Consider the following 21,553-nt stretch of genomic DNA (forward strand, 5'->3'; position numbering starts at 1 on the left):
TCTCACACACACACACACACACACACACACACACACACACACACACACACACACACACACACACACACACACACACACACACACACACACACACACACAGGTGGTTATATGCTGTAGAGTCCTCTCATGTATTGGATGATTTACATGGTGCTGATATTTGCTCATAAATACATAATTAACACTTTCACATTGCATTGCTGTTTTGCTTTTACTTGTGCAAGAAAAATACAGTTGCTTTACACAACTTTATATACATAAATTGTTATTTGCAACAAATTATGATTTTTAGGGCCCTAAAGGGCCCTATTGAAACGGAAGGAATTCTTCCTCCTTTTTCCTTTCTTCTGTCAAATAAAATGTGTCATTTGTCACAAAAATTGGCAGTTGCATCAAGTCTGGTCAGAATTGACCTATTTTATTACTATTTTATTTAACCCTTGTGTTATCTTCCCGTCAAAATCAACACTTTTTCTTACGTTTTTATCCGTTTTTTCAACACTTTGGACGCTTTTTTCAATGTTACACTATGTGAAACTAACTTATACACTTTAGTTTTACAGTTACTTTATGGTCAATGAACCTCATTTATAGGACTATTATTATATACTACTAATTTATATACTACTAATACTAATTATATCCTATGTTTGAGTTAGAAAAGCAGAAATTAGGAATTATTTAGACTAAAATTAAAGGAATGGATGTTGATGATAATCACAGACTGGAATATGTCAACTTTTACTCAATACTATTTCAAAAACCACTTCAATTTGTTTTTCAAATGCTATAAAATTGAATAAGACGCCCCAAAATTAATGAAAGTAGAGATTTGTACTTGCCAAAGACCGTTGCGAGGAATCAATCATGTTATTTTGGGGACTTAAAAAGAACATTGATATAGGAAAAGGGGTCAATTTGACCCGAGGACAACATGAGGGTTAATAGGCACACAAAAATGGCTCGCTAGCACCCCCTACAAAGTTTAAATGGAGCCCTGCAGTTTGTTTAACCAACGAAACTTGGTACACATGTGTAGCATGTCAAGAAGTACAGAAAAGCTCATTGGAGCCATTCCCTAAACCCAACACAAAGTCTGCCATTTTGAATGCAATGTCAGATCTGCCAGAAATGTCTCACGTTTCACAAGGGTCCAGGCCTGAGGACATCTACAGGCCAAAACTGACTTTTGGTCATTGCGCCCCCCCCCCCGCTGGCGACAGGACACAAGCCTTATATGACAAATATTATCGGATTTACATGAAATACTGAGCCGCCCCCTTTATCCACGCCCATGTACTTAAGCCATGCCCCCTTTTATGGCTTTTGAACCGTTTAAGGTACAGTCATTGAACTCAGCGGATATTCCTTCTTCATTGGTGAGGGTTTGACCCGCCCCCTAGGCTTTAGCCACATCCCTTTTATAACCATAACCAGTGTTGGGAGTAATGCATTACAAAAGTAACGCAATTACAATAATGTATTTCTTTTTGCTGTAACGCAGTAATATAACGCATTACTAATTACATTTGGTAATATTATACTCGTTAAAATCTCAGTAACGCGAGTTACAATGCATTTTAACGCAACATTTAGTGGTGTTTAGTTTTTTTAAGAATTCACCAACACCGCAAAACATTTCTTTGGAGGAAGTTGGAGGATGTGATAGGTAGTGAACTTTTTCCAGCTTCCCCTTTAACAATCAGGCTTAAAAACTGATGTTAGCATACATCTCAATAATGATGTCATCCCAGAAAAACAACAGAAACAATTTCTAACATTATAATCATTATATTTGCAGAGCAATACTTAAGTACACAATACGAGCGAACAAAACTACACAAGCAGATGTAATGTGGTCAATGTTGATATTTCACAATTTTAGAGGCATAAAACTCTTACACAGAATTTCAATGTGCATACGCAAAATACAGTTCAGTGATCACTGACTCAGGTCCCTCTTCAGAGTCTCTACGCCTGCTGGGCTGCAGCCCTGGCAGCTAACCTCTCCTGTTTCTCTTGCTCGGCCTTCTCCCTCGTCTCTTTCTCTCTCTGGATCAGCTGTCTGTTCTCGGCCTCCCAGGCCAGCACTCGGCTCTTGTACTGCTCCAAGTCGGGTTTCTCTGCTGTGGCCAGGTTCTGCTGCGCCAGAGTGGTCACTAAAGCCTGGAAGGAGGCAGGATCCAGTTTACCCTGAGACTCCAACTGGGTGCTCAGTTCCTGGAGAGGCAAAAATAGACCAAACGGTGACCTTGTGACTTAAATTCAAATAGACTGTGTAAAACCCTCCAAACCAGTGAACTCTCTTCAATACAATACATTCTTCTGCGTTTACAGTCGAATATCTTGACTGGCCATGCTAGCAGTGTCAGACGGTGAGAGGGATTTGGACATAAACAATATCTATCCTAGATTATGTCATGTGCACTGACAAAAAAAAAAAGAAGGTATATTCTCTCCCAGCTGGGTTCAAAATTAAATACCAACCAAGCCTAAAATCACACTCATCCTCTGTAATGTGAGAGAGGCTCTGGGGACCCTGCTGTAGTCAGAATTGGATCCATTATCAAATTTAAATCTCCCCCCAGAACATTATTATGGTTCCCTACAGCTTGTAATTTCTTTTCCAAATCTTTAAAAAATGATTGATGATCTACATTAGATGCATATACTGTATGTTAGCCAGAATTAGTTCCTGCCCTTGTGTTTCAGCCAGAACGATAATAGCTCTTCCAGAATTATCCTTAATTAGTTTAATCAATTTAAATTGCAGGTGCTTGCTAATCAGTGTAACGACCCCTCTACTCCTGTTAGACCCCACATGATTGAATGAAACGCATATCCAATCCAACCTATCCCCCACACAGTTTTTCAGATTCAGACAGAGTCATCAAAGGACTGGCAAGTTCATTTCCCTATCCTGATGAGTGACCTCGCATCCAAATGCCATCACCATCCAACGTGAAACACAAAAAGCACAACTTATATTTGTAAAATATACAATTCGGCATCAAATATGCAGAGCCAACGGAGAGGTGACTGGAGAGGTCTTTGCCTTTCACACTATTCCACTGATCAACAGGTGGCGGTATCAATAAACACAGTGATGTGCCAACAAAGTCAGGAAAAGAGATGAGTGCAAGCTAGTAAACACTGATAAAATGCTTTGTGAAGAGGGAAATGTATTTAACACATTTGTTAGACCTCAAGGACATGCTCAATGCATCTTGGTGAGAGTTACTAAATGGAAAAAGAAACAGGAAAACTAAAAAAAATCTTTTAATACAGAGCTAGTAGTGTAGTAAAAATACAAAATGCAGGCCTTTTAATTTATTTATTTTTTAAATCATAAATCAGACAGCTACCAACAAAACCAATTCTTAGTTATCAAATTAGCCATTAGCCATTTAAAAAAGAAAGAAAAAAACGTTTACCTCTGCATTTAACCTTTGTGTTGTCCTCGGGTCAACTTGACACGTTTCAAAGTGTATTATATCAGAAATATGTATTTTCTCGGGTGTTTTATTTAATCATGAATTTGAATTCTTTTTTTTTTTTTTATGGTTTCAAAACAGTATCCGGACTAAACTTTGACATCTACCCATCTGTGATCCACTCAACATCCTCTGATCTTAACGGTTAGTCAAAATAATTCATAGTTTCTGCCTTTTTAACTAAAAACATATGTGTAATTTGATGTAAATGAGGTTTGTTGACCACGCATTCTCCACTAAAAAAGGCCAAAAGCATGGAAAAAATGACAAATTAATGAGAAAACGTGACAAAAACATTTGAAAAGCAAAAAAAAAAATTCGTTTTCAATTTCAACCCGGAAGGGCAAGTTCACGGTTAACGGGAAGACAACACAAGGGTTAAAAAGAGAGCAAAGCAAGATATCACTATGGCTGCACCCTGCCGGCAGTCCCAGTTAATATTAATATTATTATTATAAATATCATCATCATCATCATGGAGATATCTCAACAAGCTTTCTGCTGCACAACTCATGGGAATAATCACTGCTTTAAGCTACAAAGTCTCATCTCATAAACAGGTAATAACAAAGCACTTTGACTATGTTTAAGATCATTGTTTTTTTTATCATAACACATGGAATTTAGCTAAGACTGTTGATTTTGTGTTACTATACAATGGAATGTTTAACAATCAATTCAAAAACCAAACCCCCATAGTATGCTGCCCTCTCAGAGGTCCAACCCCAGTCATAACATTTACAAACTGTTTTACAGGCTCGACCAGGCAGGGAAATCTGTTGCAAAGCCCACCTGCCGTACACAATACACACCCACCTTGAATCTGCTGACATACTGAGGTAGTTTAGCCTGCTCGGCCAAATCCTCTTCATCTACGACGTCTTCTTTCTTTTCCTCCTCAGATGCTGACTCCTCACCAGAGGAGTCGCTGTCTGAGGCAGAAGACAGTTCCTGCAGCAAGCCACTGATGTAGTCCAGCTGAAGAATAATGAAAAGTCCTGTTAAGTATGCAGCAACATATTATTTTCCATTCATTATGTTTGCAAATTCTACATAAATCGCAGTTCTTAAACAGCCGGCAACTGCCTGAAAAGAAATCTGATTCAAAAGAATCACTAAAATAAAAGAAGATGCAGTCTGTTTTTTCTCAAAAAATATTTATCAAAACAGGCATGTAATGATGACAGAGGCTGAACCTCTTAATGTTGTTAGGACAAAGTAAGATTAACTGTCACCTCAGGGCGGCAGTCTCCAGCACCTTTATTTAAGATATTGAGTTAGTATTATACTTCCTCTCTGTCCTCCGGGGTTATCTGCTCTGTCTGCATTATTGCGGGGCCGCCGTCTGACACACACCGTTTAGTTCCTTCTCACAGACATCCTCTGTGCTCCAGGCTCTTCAAAATCTCATTATTATTGTGGACGGAGCTGGCCTATTGAACTGGACAGCCCAGGCCAGATTAGAGACGCTACAGCCGACTGTGTTCGTGCAAATATGTAAAAATAATAGGAATATGACAGCATGTGTTTTACCTCAGCAGATGAAGACTGTCTGTGTCGCACAGCCCACCTGGAAAGTAACAACAGTCTCTACTGTGTGTGTGTGTGTGTGTGTGTGTGTGTGTGTGTGTGTGTGTGTGTGTGTGTGTGTGTGTGTGTGTGTGTGTGTGTGTGTGTGTGTGTGTGTGTGAGAAACACAAAATCCTATTTTGAAAGAAAGTTTCATCCAGAAAATAAATATGTGGAGAAGATCAATAACAAAGACTAGATACCAGGAGGAAACCGCTAGCCTATTTCCATCGAAAAAGAGTGAAATATGCCTTTCACCTACTCCAAAGCAATCATGTTTTCTGTTGTTATGCAATATCAAGGTGCAAAATTCACTTTTTTGTCAGCTCGCCAAATGACTACTCATTTTTTTGGATGGTGAATGAAGCAAATCTACTAGCAACTTGCATATGTTACTAGTATTTGGCTGGTAAATTGTGCTAATTTTGAGCCCTGTGATATTAGATAATTAAAGGGACTGTACCCGATATTTAGATACTGATTACTTCAACTCAGGGTAGTTGTTGATACCCAGAAGTGATCTGATACTAGTGCTTTCTTTTCACCAAATTTAAAAGCTGTTTACCTCACTAGTGTGTGTTTTTTGTAAAGCAACATGGTGCCAGAGATTAACCAAATAAATAGCTTTATAATTAACAAAGTCTTTTCTGCAATAAAGCTTCTTCTTTCGGATGATTTGTTTGTGTAAGATGACTACACAAACTGAATTTGATTTTGTCTGTCCTTACTGTGTCTTTAGAGAGCTTGACATCGCACGAAGCAGCGGCCACTCTCTCCATGACAGCCAGCGCTCGGCCCAGGTAGCCATGGGACCAGAAGAGGGGCATCCCTTTGAACACGGCATGTATGCCCTTTAACATCTCCACCTTGCCTGGATGGGGAAGGAGGAAGGAGAATAAATTAAACAAACGGCATATTGAAAGAACACGGATGCATCAAATTAAAACTAAACATTGTCGGGGAAGAAACTTGAAACACACCTAGCAGAGCATTGCCAAGTAGCTGAGCGCTCAGACCAACAGTGTTGTCTTGCTTCAGTCCACAGATGAGCAGTGATGCTCCCAGCGCCCGCTCCTCTGACACCTGAACACAGGGAGGAACAAGGGTAAGCATCTTATTCGGAAGCATATTTGTTTGTCCTGCTGCCCAACTGACATGCTAATAAGTTGAAGTCGCTGCTGTTTCACTCACAGCGAGTTGTGGTCTGGTTGCTAGGAAACTGCCCAGGGCGTACAGAGACAGGATCTGTGTGGATGGAAGGTCGAAGGCCTCCTGAAGCATCACCTCCTCAACCACAGAGTACGCACCTGTACGATGACAACAAAAGCATGAAGTCATGTCAACATTCGCCTTGGCATTGTAACGGCCGATAACACTGGATTTGAGTTGCAATACCTTACTGTCGCACTGTTGCTTGCTCTGGAGGAAACTACTAGAACTGTTGGGTCCTTGTAAATTATAGAGTGTGGTCTAGACCTACTCTATCTGTAAAGTGTCTCGAGATAACTTGTTATGAATTGATACTATAAATAAAGTTGAATTGAAATTGAATTGAAATTGAATTGAATACTGGAGTTACACAGTATGAAAGCACTAAAACAGTCAATTCATGACAACTTCAACACAAAACAATGTAATACTAACTATGTGCCTTCACTATTTGCCAAATACTATGTGTTTACTTTCTAATGTTATTGCACAGAAATATAATCAGGCTTCCGCTTCACCTCTGTCTTTTACAAACAGGAAAATAAATGTTTGAAATCTGATTTTAGTGATTTGACAGAGTGGCAATCCGTTCTCACTGGTGGAAGTAATACACGTTAACAAGAAAGTGTCTGCACCGCATTTTAATCTGAACCTTATTTTTTTTTAAATGTTTAATTGAAAACATGATTTAAAAAAAGCCTTACTTTTAAAGTCGCCATCCTTAATGTAAGAGTCTATGAAAAGGTTGAAGGTGAAATCATCGGGGAATATTCCATACTGGACCTGGACACACAATTTCTTTACATTATTTATGTGTACATAGACATTGACTGTTAACCCTGTATGATTCAATAAAGAGGGCGTATATATCACACAATAACACAACAGCTGAATCCTAATGCAGCACTGACATCGAGACTTCTTATTTCACAGTAACATGACACCAATCACAACAACAACAGACAGAGCACACCATTTTACCTCCATGTGAACACATCATTGGCTAGTATACGTTTGTGCTTTTACAATAATTCATTGATTCCCAAATACTGCAACTTAGTCGGAAAATAGTCCACATGCTGGGCTGAAAATGTCAAACATGTTTCATGTTATTTTTGCTGCTCAGATGGGTTGGAAAATGCATCTGGGTGGTTAAGATTGGGTCTGTGATCGCTCACACTGCCAGATAACTGCAGCTGTCGGCCCCAATCAGGAGCCTCTGATCAGATTTCCTTTTTTGATTATAAAGACGGGCTTCCTTTCCATCCACCAGAAAGTCTTCTGAGTTCAGTTATTTTGTTTTGAAATTGAGTGGTGGGATTATAATGTGATGTGTACCTTGTTTTTGAGTGTGTGCAGGGCTTTCTCCCTGGCATCGTATTTTAGACACTGCCTGATCCAGCTGTGAATGGTCCAGTCTCTCAAGTACCAACAGTTTGGACTGTGACGAAACCTGGAGGGATGAAAAAATACATATATATATATATATAAAATGATAGAGCAGATGAGAGGAAGAAAAGATGACGTGCGAAAAAGAAATTTGGGTGCAAGTGTAACAGCTTCATCCCAAAAACTCAGCACTAATAACAAAAACCAAAGTGTCCAAACACATTAAGGATAATTGAATCTATTAACAATAACAACAATAATAATAACAATTTACAAGCTCACCAAAGTGGAAAGGCCGTTATTTAATTCTCAGTCGATTATAAGAATGCATGCCGTGAACACGGGTGCGATTGGGACATTTACTAAATCTTATAATCACAAGAATGGGTGCAGATTCCAGAGGAAGTAGTAAACAGGAAAGGTCTGGAATTGCCCCGAACAAAGAAAAGCATGTGACTGAACATAAACCTAAACAGACAAACCAAACAGACAATTTAAAAAAAAAAAGCACACACACCATTGGTACCACACAAAACCAAGAAAGCGGCAGAAATCTGATGCAGAGTGAGTCAAAATCATCCCACTTACTTGTAAAGGTAGTACTCTGCTTGATCAACTTCCTCTCGAGATGAAATGTTGTCAACAAACTGAAACAGAAAATGTAAGTATTTGTGGGAAACTGTGTCCCTTTTGCCAACGGATTTGTTGAGTTATCAGGGACAGGTTTACTACAACCGAATAAAGGGGATTTAAATGAAGAGCTTACCCGTGACACAGTCAGAGAGCTAACTGGGAGATTCCTGTCGTATGTCCTGTCCATAGTCGTAGCCAGCACAGCTGTAAGTTAAAAAACACAAACAATAACAAGAACGACGTTATACAGTTCATCATGTCACATACAAACTATTCAGTGTCTTTTTAAGTATGGATGTGAATGATTACATTTACACTGTTGTAGAGTTCACACTAGAAGTGTTACACTGCCACCCTATGTTCATCAAGTGCACACGCAGTAACATTTGTTTGCTAATGCAACTATTCATGCAAGAAAAGCATATCTTCATTGTTTTGACATATGAAATAACATCTGCAAATAACGATTATTTCATTGTCAGGTAATCTATCGATTAGTTTCTTGATTATTCGGCCTATAAAATGTTAGAAAACGGTGAAAAATGTTGATCTGTGTCCCCCCAAGCCCCAGACGGGATCCTCAATTGTCTTATATGTCTCAAAGACTCAAACTGATTATTCGATTATCAAAAAAGTTGTAAAAAACTAATCAATTTATCAACTCATCAACGCAGCTTCCATATCTAAAACCACTTAAACAAGCTGAACTGCTAGACATTTAGCTGCACAATATTAGAACATTACCTTAAAATACAGCATGAAATAGAATTTAAAAATGAACTCTGGCTCATTTAACTTCTTTCTTTTCATGGTGCCCATCTTAGCAACTTTTAAAAACCAGTGTAATTGCTTTTAACCAGGTGCCCTTTAAGTTTTATGTCTGTATCAGCTTAAGTTAAGTGTAATGTCTTGTTTGTGTTCTAGTATGTATAGAGATTTGTGGTGTAATATGTAGCCTTTGTCCTGTCTTTTATGTATTTTGAAACTGTTTTTCCGCCAGCCTTGGCCAGGACTCCCTGGGAGAAGAGTTACTGTAACTCAATGGGACCTTTCCTGGAAAAAAAATAAAGTAACGTGTGTGTGTTTTTGCGTGTGTCAGAGAGAGCTTAAAAGTCACATACCTTTTGATTGTGAAACTTTGTAAGCCAATTCTAAATCTGAAACATTCTATCAGATAAATGTAGTAGTACAATGTTTTCCTCTGAAGTAGAGGTACACTGTAAGTCAGTAGTAGGCTATACAGTGGTGTTGTATATTAAATGCTTTGGGTCCAAGTAATTTTGGGGTACAATGGGTCTGGACAAAGCTTCAAGCAGCAATACCACAGGCCAGGCAATCTGTTCCAAACAGGCACATTTTGAATGGACACTGTGCCAGTATTTTACAATTCAAACTTTAAGACTAAAAATAACAACCTGTTGGCAGAAATGTGTCCTCTTTTTTTGCCTCAATATGGAAGACGTAACCGGTGTATCCTGTGCAATCCAAGTGTAGACGCACATAGAGAGACACATTCATAATCAACAGTGCTGACCACATTATTAATTTTTAAGTTAATTTATACTGTTTATTGATCCCCAGTGGGAAAATGACAATTTACACTCTGTTTGTTAGTAATCAGAATCAGAATCAGCTTTATTTGCCAGGTAGGAGGACACATACGAGGAATTTTTCTTTGGAGCATTGTTACTCACACTGTGCTTACACATACAAAACAACCAAAACAAAATAAGACAATAATATATACACAATATATACATACATACATACTCTAAACAGAAACAATATAGAGGCATGAGTGCAATGAAGAGAGTAATACAATTATTTAAATGTGGAGCATTGTGCAAAGGATACTGGGATAATAATAACTCTAATCACTACACATAGGCCTGAAATACATACACATGCTCAGGACCTATTCAAATGGATGTCAGAGTGGGGGGGGGGCGGCTGCCAGGGCTAGGCCAGCGCCCTGAACGTTTGGGGGGGTACGGTGCCTTGCTCAAGGGCACCTAGAAGTGCCCAGGAGGTGAAGTGGTATCTCTCCTTACTTTGGTCTGTACAGGGATTTGAACCAACGACCCTCCGGTTCCCAACCCAACTCCTTATGGACTGAGCTACTGCCCAAGTCCTAGCCGGCTGGCCTGCTCATTATATATATATATATATATATATATATATATATATATATATATATATATATATATATATATATATATATATAATAATATGTGAATTAGCAGTTTGAACTCTTACCCAGGTTCTGAGGGTCTTTCTCTCTCGCCTCCCACACTTTGGGATCTGTGTAAGCCGCTGAGAGCAACCATCTTCGGGCTGCGAAGACAAACAGTCACCCAGGTCATGTAGATACAAATACTACATGTTTATATGCTGGTTAATGTTCCTTTAAGCGTGTTGAAACCTCAGATTTGCAGGTAACTTAGCCGAGTTAATGTAGCTACATTGGGTAAGCTAACAAAACGAACTGGGACAATTTAGCGCCTAAACATCCCAAAAATGATATTGAAGAACAAAGAAATAGACGATAAACAAGGAAATGCAATCGTATAAAGCTCTAGTTTTATCGTGGTTGGATGTAGTATGTGTGTACCTGAAAAAGACGGAGATAAACATTTAACTTTGACAGCTGAAGTCACACATCGATTCCACACGGAGGCGGCCATCTTTGGACGATACCATTACTCAGGCGGGGATGGGGGGTGTTTGAAATTCCTCTCAAACTTACAAATGACACAAATTACAAATTGAAAGTATGTTTCTGATGAATAAGGTTGTAAAGGCGCAAAAGAGGCCGAATTTACAGTTACATTTATTTTATTAGCGTATTACCTACAACTTAGAGCAAGTTCAAATTTAACCAAACATATACCAAAATCCTCTGAAATGTAGATCTTCTCTGCGTTTTGTTCTTCTTTACGGTACCTGTAGTAATTTAACAAAATAATTACATTTTTTGGAAGGTTTTGGAGCTTTTCCATTAAATCTATGGATGATATATGTACTATACATTAGTTTTTAGTTTTTATTATTATCTTTTTGTGAAATTCTGCACAATTACACATTAATTAGAAATCATATGGTGATATATTGGCATGGGGAACTTTCATAAAATCGTCTCTCAATGCAAATCATACCATCTATTAGGCTAACTGAAATAAAAAACATGCTAATATATAGGTATGGTGAAGGGTATGTGATACGATGTTTTTTTTTTTATTCAAAAGGCCAACTTATTTCATGGATTTTATGAAATAACTGGCCTTTAATAATAAAAATCAGCCTGCTTCTATGGGAATTTAACATAGGGGTGTGTATGCCTCCAGTATTTTAAGGATGCACGTTTATTTATTTATGAGACATTATTCATTCACAAAAATGCATACATCTTTTTTAATCTTCCTTAAGCAATGTGCTTGAACAAAATTGTTGTCAGATTGATTGATATCAGTAAAACTCACACATAAATTGGTTGGCTGTGGTGAATAAAAGTAAGCCTTGACATTAAATAACAGTAGACATCTCATGAATGTGAAAATCCTTTAATATAAAAAAAAGAGCAGAACACTTGAGCAATACAGATGTTGTCACAGTAGAGGGCGCTGTTAATATGAAGAGGAGGCAGGCCAATACTGTATATCAACTGAGGTGGAAGTGCAGCAGCTTCATTATATGTTGTGAAACTGCACATAAAGCCATGAAAAGTCCCAGTGTTGGTTATGGACATATTTGTCTGTGCACAGCAGAGCAATTGACCCGTTGTCCTCTCACCGCTCTGCCAGTTTTTTGTTGTTTATTTGTACTACAGAAGGACAGCGCTCAGCTATAATTACAGTAATCGTTGTTGGCTGGGGGTCAAAGGAGGTGGCAGGTTGAGACTAGGGTGGGACGGTTTTGTTCAACAAAACGTGGAAGAATTCGAGCACCATCTCGTTTTCTCATTCACCAGCAAAACAGGAAGCTTAGCTGCACTAGACAGAACTGACAGGAAGTACACATTTCTACACGCACAAGTGGGGATACAGCTATCTTTTCAGGAATATACTCTGACTAATTTATTCTATTCTATTCTATTCTATTCTATTGTTGTGGTTTGGTGGTGCACTGCTGTGTCCTTGTATTGTTATTGTTGGATCCAATAGTGTGCAATCAATTTGTGTCAGTGCAAAGAAGTCAGTCAGCCTATTTGTTCAGTATCTCAGGTACTCGCTAATGTCTGCTTCCTTTTTATATCACAGCCATAACATCATAAAGCAAATTAGCATCTGGATAGTTCAAGTTCAAGTTCAAAAAGTTCAAGTTCAAAAACCTTTGTTTGTCCCCAAGGGGCGATTCATTTTGCTGCAGTAGCAAAAAATTGACACACAGTACATGACAACAAAGACGACAACATCAATTAAAATACAGCATCAAACCAAATGGCAAAAATAAATGCCACAACATTAAAAGCTTAAACCCCAGTGGGCCTTATGTGCAGACGTTACCTAGTCTTTCCAGAGTTAAGCAGAGAGATAGCAGAGGGGACAAAGGAGAATTTGTACCTATTAGTTTTGGCTAGTGGCTGACTGAAACGGGAACCGGAAGGCAGCAAATTAAATTCTACATTTAGGGGGTGAGAACAATCGGACATGATGGATTCTGCCTTTTTAAGCACACGTCTGTTGTACAGATCAGTTGGTGTCATCTGCTGAATCCCAATGATTTTGCTGCTAACTTTAATTACCGTTGCTAATTTGTTTTTCATTTTTAAATTCAGAGAAGCATTCCAGCAAATACATGAAAAGGTAAAGATAGACTCAGTGAAAGATTTATAAAACAACGTCATCAGGGATCTGTCCACTTGAAACTTAGCTAGCTTTCTCAGACAGAAGAGACGCTGCTGACTTTTCTTACTCATCACGTCTGTGTTTAGTTCAAAGGTCAACTTGTTATCAATGATGATTCCCAAGTACTTGTATGATTCAACAATTTCAACCTCTATTCCATCTATAATTGTCTTTCCAGGAGTTGGATGGCGACGTCTAAAATCAATGCACATGTCCTTAGTCTTTGTAACATTTAAGTCTAAAAGGCTTCTTTGCACCAGTTTAAGAAATAGGGTAGTGCAGGGCTGTGAGATGTTTCAGTGGTGTCCATTAAACTTACTATGACTGTGTCATAGGATAGGTAAGTGAGAAACAATAGCCACATTATAAAATGTGTGTTTATTCAGTGTGACTTTAGTGGGGTTTTACGTTATCGTAGATTTTATTTACACAAGTTAAAACCAAAGAACATAGAAATCATGTGCACGGAGTAAAAAGTAAAACAAGAGTTTTTCTATCACCTCTGATAGAATAAAACACAACGAAATGATAAAGCTAAATGCTAACACATTAATTAATGAATAATGAATTATCATCTATCTATCTACAGTGGCTTGAGAAAGTTTACACACCCAGGCTAAAGTTGATTGAAAAGAGGAATAAAAAAACATCTTTTGATCTATATGCCTTAATGCAAAAAATGTAGGAAAATCCAACCTTTTAAGGACACCAATATTCTTTGTGAATGAATAATGTGTTGTAAAGAAACAAATGTTCTTCCTTAAAATACAGGGGCACAAGCATGCACCCCCCTATGTTAAATTCCCATAAAGGCAGACACATTTTTTATTTTTAAAGGCCAGCTATTTCATGGATCCAGGATACTATGCATCCTGATAAAGTTCCCTTGGCCTTTGGAATTAAAATACCCCGCCCCCCCCACATCATTACACACCCTTTACGTTACCTATAGAGAGACATGGGGAACTTTCCATAAGATCAACTCTCAATGCAAATCAAACCAGCTATTAAGCTAACTGAACTGTAAACTTTATCATGCCACGGTATTTCTTTATCCATCTATCTATTTCTCTTATCTATCTATCCATCTACTCTATTTGAATTGCAACTTTGACTCAGATCAAGATTTTAAGTCCTTCTTCCACCACATATACTTGCAGCCTGAAGATCAGCGTTAGCTTCTGTAGAAAGGTAGATATAGTGTTTACATTTATAAACTGCAAGTCTGAGGCCCACCTTAGGATGTGTAACAGTAAATGTGTAACATCAATTGCTTCATCAACCGATTCTCACCCCAGGATTCATTTTCCCATCACTACAGTGTCTACCTGTTGCCTGCGCGTAAGGGTGATCTTTGCATTCTCGTGATCTCTCAAGTTTCAGTTCATCAGAAACACAGAGGAGGGATAGAATTACCTTATGAAACACTATCTTTCATGACGTCTCTGAGGTGTGGTCAGTTATATGTTGTTCCTCAGAGATTGAACATTATGATGCTGCTGAGAGAAGCTGATTGGATAGGTGACAGAGATTACAAAAGTAAACCCACCTTCTGCGGTTCCTCTCTGGAGCCAGTGGTTGGGATTGAAATGTGTAGGTGAGGAAAGGAAAGGAGAGGAGGATGTGAGAACTTCCTCAAACTGTTTGCAGTTTCGTCCTTAGGACAGGGTGGTCGTCGATGGTAGAAATGGAGAAGCAGCTGTTCTGCATTTCACTTGACAAGAAATGGCTCGGTGTTTACCTGAACTGGCACGACAGGGTATAGAGTTAAAATACAATATAATGTAATGTGTGGATTGAAACACAGTAAATTATACTTTAAATTACCATTTCGCTAAATTAATTTACACATGTGAGATATCCCAATGCATGATGCACTGTATGATGTAAACGTATATATATATATATATATATATATATATATATATATATATATATATATGTTTAGCCTTCTGCAATGAGCAGAAACAATGCTTTGTTTTGAGTCGTAGACATATGAAGCCTTTGTCTGGGACACCCACTGTGTCCGTCAGGGGTGTTTGATCACAACCTAAAAGAAAGAAAGGGAGAGGTGTTTTCTCTTCCTCTTCCTCTGCTTTGAAAGAGAAGCAGGAGGAGAAGGACAAGCTTTTTGAAACTCACAGTAATCATCTCTGGTTTAGTAAATTATGTGTCAGACAGAGAGGATTGAGATGTGAATATATATATATATATATATCTATATATATACGGTTTAGAATACATATATATATATATATATATATGTATTCCTTAAAACCAGTCATAGGGGTGTTTATGTGGTGCCTAAAAACACAAATGGCAGGTTTATTGCAAGGGTTCCCAGCTTTTATTTGTGTATTCATTTAGCAGAATCACATTCAGATGCCCACCATCACACTGCCATACAATAAAAACACAGCCATCCCTAAAAAAACTAACTAACAAAAGCAGATACATAAAAAAATAATCTAAACATTAGAATCACAGTTTATTTCATAAAGACACTCAGTGAATTAAGAAACTCAAGCTTTGGCATGTCTGTGAACAACACACTGTCCCACAAACAAAACAACACCCAAAGGAACCTCAAAACATGCACACTTGTTTGAGCAATTACAAATTCTTGATTATTATGTCATAGATTTACACGTTTAAAAGAGTCATAGTTAAGGCAGAATAACGTATTTGAGTCAATGTTGCAAAATAATTCGTAACAATGTTTTTTTGTTATTTTTTACACATAAAAGCCAAACCCGATCACATTCATTCACTCATAAAATGTAAATGAACCTTGTTTCAGTGCCTGTTTATCAGTGTATGATATGTTCTGTACTTTATGCTTCACAGCTTTGTATTTCAGTTACTTCATTGTTATTTTTGCTTGTAATAAACACCACATGTTTTTGTGCTCACCTCTATACCACATCTTTTATAGACCTACACATTTTACTTCCACTTTCCTGTCAGAAGAACACCAGCCTTCCATAAAACCTGCATCTCATTCTTTGTCTTGTTTTTCCTCCTGTGAACCCGGGACTCCCATAATTCACTTGTGTGCAAATGATGCACTATTTCACCTGTATGTGATCTGCTCTGGTTCCTCTCTGCTTCATCACACAAGCCATCAGTCTGCTGTTTGCTTTGCTCTGGCTCATCATCATCATCATCCAGTTCTGAATCAGAGTAATAATCATAAGACTTTCTACGGCCTGTTTCACGCTGGTACACCTGGTCACCCACCTCTAAATCGGACTCATAGGCCATTTCTTCTGACTGTAAGCGGTGCACCTGGTCCCTCCCTTCTGCTCCTGACTCCCTTTCATATGTCTGTTCATCTAAACTATGCTGATACCTGGGTTTCTGCTTGTCCCCTGACCTTAGATCAGCTGGAGACCCCTGCCCTCTCTCCTTCAGCTTAGGGATGTACTGGTCTTCGCCTGCCGGCTCATGTGGATCCACCTCAGGGCTGTACTGGCTCCTTCTGTACAAACTCTCCTCATCCTCCTCCTGACACGAGCTTCCAGGGACGCTCTCGCCATCCGACTGGGAGAGACGGAGGCTGGGAAGGCCCGGGGGCTTCTGGGAAAGATCAAATGGCTCCTTTTGGCTGAAGCGGGTAAGGAGGCCCATGGGAGTGGACAAGCAGAATCGTCCTCTTTGACGAAACACTGAAGTCAGAGAAATAAGAAACGACATCAAGCAACTTTTTCAGCAAAAAAATGCATTTACCTTTTACAATGTGTGCATCCTTACATCTTTCATCCAGCCCTCTGTCCATGACACCGTGTTTGACCTTCATGTGTCTGGTGAGGTTTCCTTTCAGGGTGAACTTGCTCGGGCAGTAAAGACATTTAAAGGGTTTGCTGTCTGAGTGGAGATGCATGTGGCCCATTAGGTTATGCATCCTGTTGAACTCCTTCCCACAAAGCTGAAAGATAAAAGGAAGAGAGGTGTATGGCCAGGTAAGTTGCCATTAGCCAAATAAGAAATGTAATCATTTTTTACATGGCTGACATTCCTTGCAACTCAGATGGGAACAATAACTTCCTGGAGTCTCCGCTGGAAACTGTCCCCAGCCAAGACATAGTCTGACAGCTGTTACCTTTGGACAGAAATAAGCTAGCTGCCTCTCCCTGTTTCCAGTCTTTATGCTAAGCTGACGGTACATATTTACCATACATACGCAAGAGTAGTATCTTTTTATCTAACACCTGGACAGAAAGCAAATAAACATATTTCCCAGAATGTCAAGATATTCCTTTAGGTAAAAGCATCAAGACCACAGTGCTAATTTACAATTAAAAACTCTGTACTAATGTATTATCAGCAGTCTATTTAAAGTATGGAAAGTGAAAGTACTAATTTGGTTGTTATATATGTGTGTTATAAATATAAATAATACAAACAAATACAAATAATTAAAAGAGTTGTACATATTTTCTTATGACGTAATATTAATTGACCAAGGTGGTGCTAATTGTAACTGATTGATATACTGTTAGCAGTTTAGTCAAATCTCAATCTGCAAAGTAACTAGATAATCCTTTAAAATGCAGTAGTAGTGCACAAGTAAAGTACAAGCAGCTCAAAATAACATGCAAGCACAGTACTTGATTACTTTCCGCCATTAGTTCTTGGGGATATGAAAACAATAGGAAAACACTATCCACCTATTATTTTTCTTTCCTGGCCAAATCTCCTTTGTTAGATGACTAATTATTGCAGACTGCTGAGGTTGTAGAGCAACATGTAATCATAAATGAATGTGCAGGCATTCCGATATACATAGACACAAACACCATTCCTCCTTCGTCCTATCCTTGTTTTCTTCTTTTCCTTTGACACCCCCTCTTTCCTTCTCTCTCTTTTTCCCTCTCTCTCTGACACACACGCAAGAAAAACAGAGAGAGAGAGAGAGGAAGCAACATCGAGACAGGGCCAGGAGGAGAACAGGGAAGGGCAGCTCCTGCGCTGTCCTTCCTCTGCATTCTTTTTTAATAGGGTGGTCCTTTCCTTCAGGAGGAGAGAGGGACTGTAAACTGTCCAAGAGGACCGTGAGAAAACAGGAAGCTCCCTCCAGCAGCAGAGAAAGCGAGATGAAATCTATTTGAGGGCCCTGTTCTCCAGGGAGGCTGGGGGCCATTGTTAGAGAGGCAGTTTGTGCGGTGATATCCTTCCTATGGACAAGGAGGCTCCTACTGCCAAAAGCCTCTCTGCTATCTGGTCATCGTCTAAAATCATCGCACCAAACTCCAAGGTCAAAACAGACACTCCAGAAAAGTGCTTTAACAGCAGCTAGTACAAAACAGTAAAGGTTTGGTTCTTGGCTGTGATCATTGTGTTACTTTTAGACAAAGCCAGGCTAGCTGTTTCCCCATTTCCAGTCTCTATGCTAAGCTAACAATGTGTGCTAGCTTTTCCTTTACTCAGTGAGCGAAGAGGAATCGAAGGCTAAGACACAACACCAACAGCCCCATCTGACATGTTACATTTGACCAACCTTGCATTTATAGGGCTTGATGTCAGAGTGGACGATCATGTGAGCCTTGAGAGTCTGTTTTTGGACGAAACTCTTGAAGCACATGTGGCACTGATAGGCCCGTATGTTGGTGTGGATGAGGACGTGGCGCTTCATGTTGGCCAACAAGGTGAACTCACGACCACAGATGCGACACTTGTGCTCTTTCACCCCCTGAAGAACAAGAGAATGTAGCCGTGTGAGACAATGTAGTTCATTTAACCTCTAAAATACCACTGATCTGATCTGTCAGGTGCATCTGATTGTTTTTGTGGCGATCTAAAGTTTCCAAACTTACCAAGAAGGCTTTTTGTGGAAAATGTGTTTGAAATTTTGCCAAGACATTAAAAGTCTTGGCTTTAAATATGAACATTATACTACTTGCAACCTGAACAATTGGTGTATTTACTATTTATCAGTTGCACATTTTTGTGTTCTTAAGTTGTATATATTTGTTCTTGTATTTTATTCCTATTATTATTATTTCATGTATAGTGTATTTATGTATATTGTATCCTCATATTTCATTTATAGTTATCTTGTGTGATGTGTGACTGATTTTGCTGCTGCAACACTGTGATTTTCAATATCTATCTATCTATCTATCTACTTCAATGCACACGTGCTTATACAGTGTATTTGTACTGTCAGACGCTATAGAATGGGGTTTTCTTACTCCAAGGCTCCTAAATGGGGAAAAAGAACTGGAAAACTGGATTTGAAGGGGTTAAAAATAGTTTCAGGGGCCAGAACTTTTGGGGAATTTGCTTTGAGACAGCTGCCAAAGTGAGCTACTCTATGAGCCATCGTCACCATCCAAAATGTGCACATGGAATGATGCAAATGTCTTGATGCGATAGCAAAACTCTGGTTGATCCCAAAAATCCACCCTTTTACTTATAACCTCTGTCAAAAACCAAACAAACATTGAAATAAGGTTGTCTTTTCTCTTTCTCTTTGGTAATTAAACCTACTTTGTGAGTGAGCGTATGCTGTTTCAGGTGGTGTGACTGGATGAACTCCATCCCGCACTCGCTGCAGATGTACGGTCTGATGTCTTTATGTTTCATCATGTGGTTCTGAAGCTGGCTGGGGTACTGAAAGGTCTTCTGGCACTCTGCACACCTGCAGGAACAACATGTATACAGTACAGAGTCAAATAGAGAACTGTATGTTAGAGCAGTACTTCAACATTTCAGGAAATGTGTTGTCTGTCTTGTCAAGTATTAGATGAGCAGATCGATATCGCTCTATGTTTGTATATTAAATATGAAGCTACAGCTAGCAACACAGACCAAAAGCAAGGGTGAACAGCTAGTCAAATGTTTCAAAATTGGCTTTCCAGAACCTTAATTAAACATTAACATATTATAATCTGTGCAATACAAGGGGGTTATGTGGCAGATTTAGTTACCATTGGACAGAGTCAGGCTACGTGTTTACCCCGTTTCCGTATTTATGCTAAGCTAAGCTGCTAGCTGTGCACAGACATTAGAGTGGCATTTATCTTCTCATCTAACATTTGTACAAGAAAATGAATGAGGGAAATTCCCAAAAACGTTCAACTAATGCTTAAACAACACAAACCTTAAGACATTTTGGCAAAGGGTAGAGCCAGTTTTGAACTCACCTGTACAAAGTGGGCCCACGATGGGCGGTCAGGTGCCTCTTTAGCTGGGCCAGCGTGGGGAAATCCAGACCACACTCCACACATATGTTCTCCTGTCCTTTCTCGTGCTTCAGCTCATGGGCGCGAAGCTCACTGGGGTAAGCAAAACCCCTGCCACACACGCTGCAGCTGGAAGGGCGGAAAAAGTGTGTGATAGATTAGGATAAAGAAAGGACAGTTGAAAATAAAAAGCACTATTGTTAATTAATTTACCTGTATGGCTTTACGTCACTGTGCTGCATCATGTGTCTCTTCAGGTGGCTGGTCTGAGTGAAGGCCTTGTGGCACACCTGGCACTTGTGGGGCCTCATGCCCTGGTGGGTGAGCAGGTGTGTGTGCAGGTGGCTCAGCTGCTTAAACAGCTTCCCACACAGGTGGCATCCATGCGGCTTGATGCCGTTGTGCCCGAGGATGTGCGTGACCAGGTTGTACTTGGAGGTGTAGGACTTCTCACACATACGACACTTCCATCTCTTCTGGTCTCCACCCACATCTACATAATAGCTGTCATCCACGTGGATGTTGAGACCCAGCTTTTCAGCACTAGTCGTCCCACTGCGAGGAGGTCCGTCACGGCCACAATTCCCGGGGCGGAGGTCCTCTCTTGGGTAGAACGAACCAGGGGAAAGGTGCATGACAGGGCTGGGCATGAAGAAGGGGTATGGGAGGAGGCTGTGGTGGAGAGGTGGGAAGTACGGAGGGTGCAGGAGGAGAGGAGAGGGAGGCCAAACAGGGGAAGGACTGAGAGGCTCCTGTTTCACCTGCGCAGGTAGATTCATACCTGGTGATCTGTGATGAAGCTGCAGTCTGTTGAGCTCGATCATACCAGGGATGGGCTTAGGAGATGGGGAAGGAATGTGGTGAGGTGGGAGGGAGAAGCGGATGTGGGAGAGGTGCACCGTCTTCTTACTGCTGCTTTCGTCGGGCTCCTCTGCTTTTCTGTCAGGAGATTCACCTCCTTGGGTGTCCATTTTAAAAGGTGTTCTTTTGCGTTTTTGGGATCCTTCCTTATGGGTATAACTGGGGCCAAGCATGGGAAAGAAAACAGGGGGGCTGAACGCATTGTAGGTGTCCCTGCTGGGTGATATGCTGGGGTAGCTGGGAGGGGAGAATTTAGGGTGCTCAATAAAGAGTGGCGGTGGGCTTAGGTAGAAACTGTGCTGAGATGCTTGTCTTAGAGGAGGACTTCTTGCTGGGGAGAAATTTGCTTCTGCTTCTGCTTCCATCTTTG

The 21,553-nt window shown here is 39.7% G+C and overlaps 2 protein-coding genes across 2 annotated transcripts; both read right to left on the reverse strand.

Moving 5' to 3' along the window:
• Nucleotides 1-1,774: 1,774 nt before the first annotated feature.
• Nucleotides 1,775-11,135, reverse strand: mrps27 (mitochondrial ribosomal protein S27). Its single transcript, XM_032516775.1, has 11 exons — nt 10,903-11,135; nt 10,548-10,625; nt 8,425-8,495; nt 8,247-8,305; nt 7,608-7,722; nt 6,974-7,052; nt 6,252-6,367; nt 6,041-6,143; nt 5,789-5,931; nt 4,308-4,469; nt 1,775-2,217 (listed from the first exon to the last, which is right to left on the reverse strand). Exons 1-11 carry the CDS (start codon nt 10,973-10,975, stop codon nt 1,969-1,971), a joined length of 1,248 nt encoding a protein of 415 aa, XP_032372666.1. The 5' UTR covers nt 10,976-11,135; the 3' UTR covers nt 1,775-1,968.
• A 4,342-nt stretch (nt 11,136-15,477) lies between these two features.
• znf366 (zinc finger protein 366) lies at nt 15,478-21,548 on the reverse strand. Its single transcript, XM_032516777.1, is given in 7 exon segments — nt 15,478-16,180; nt 16,183-16,803; nt 16,889-17,063; nt 18,636-18,827; nt 19,628-19,778; nt 20,284-20,451; nt 20,536-21,548. Coding segments are annotated over 7 exon segments (2,367 nt in total). The 3' UTR covers nt 15,478-16,133.
• Between the last annotated feature and the right edge of the window lie 5 nt (nt 21,549-21,553).

This window comes from Etheostoma spectabile, chromosome 5, assembly GCF_008692095.1.
Source record: "Etheostoma spectabile isolate EspeVRDwgs_2016 chromosome 5, UIUC_Espe_1.0, whole genome shotgun sequence".
Lineage (NCBI taxonomy): Eukaryota > Metazoa > Chordata > Actinopteri > Perciformes > Percidae > Etheostoma > Etheostoma spectabile.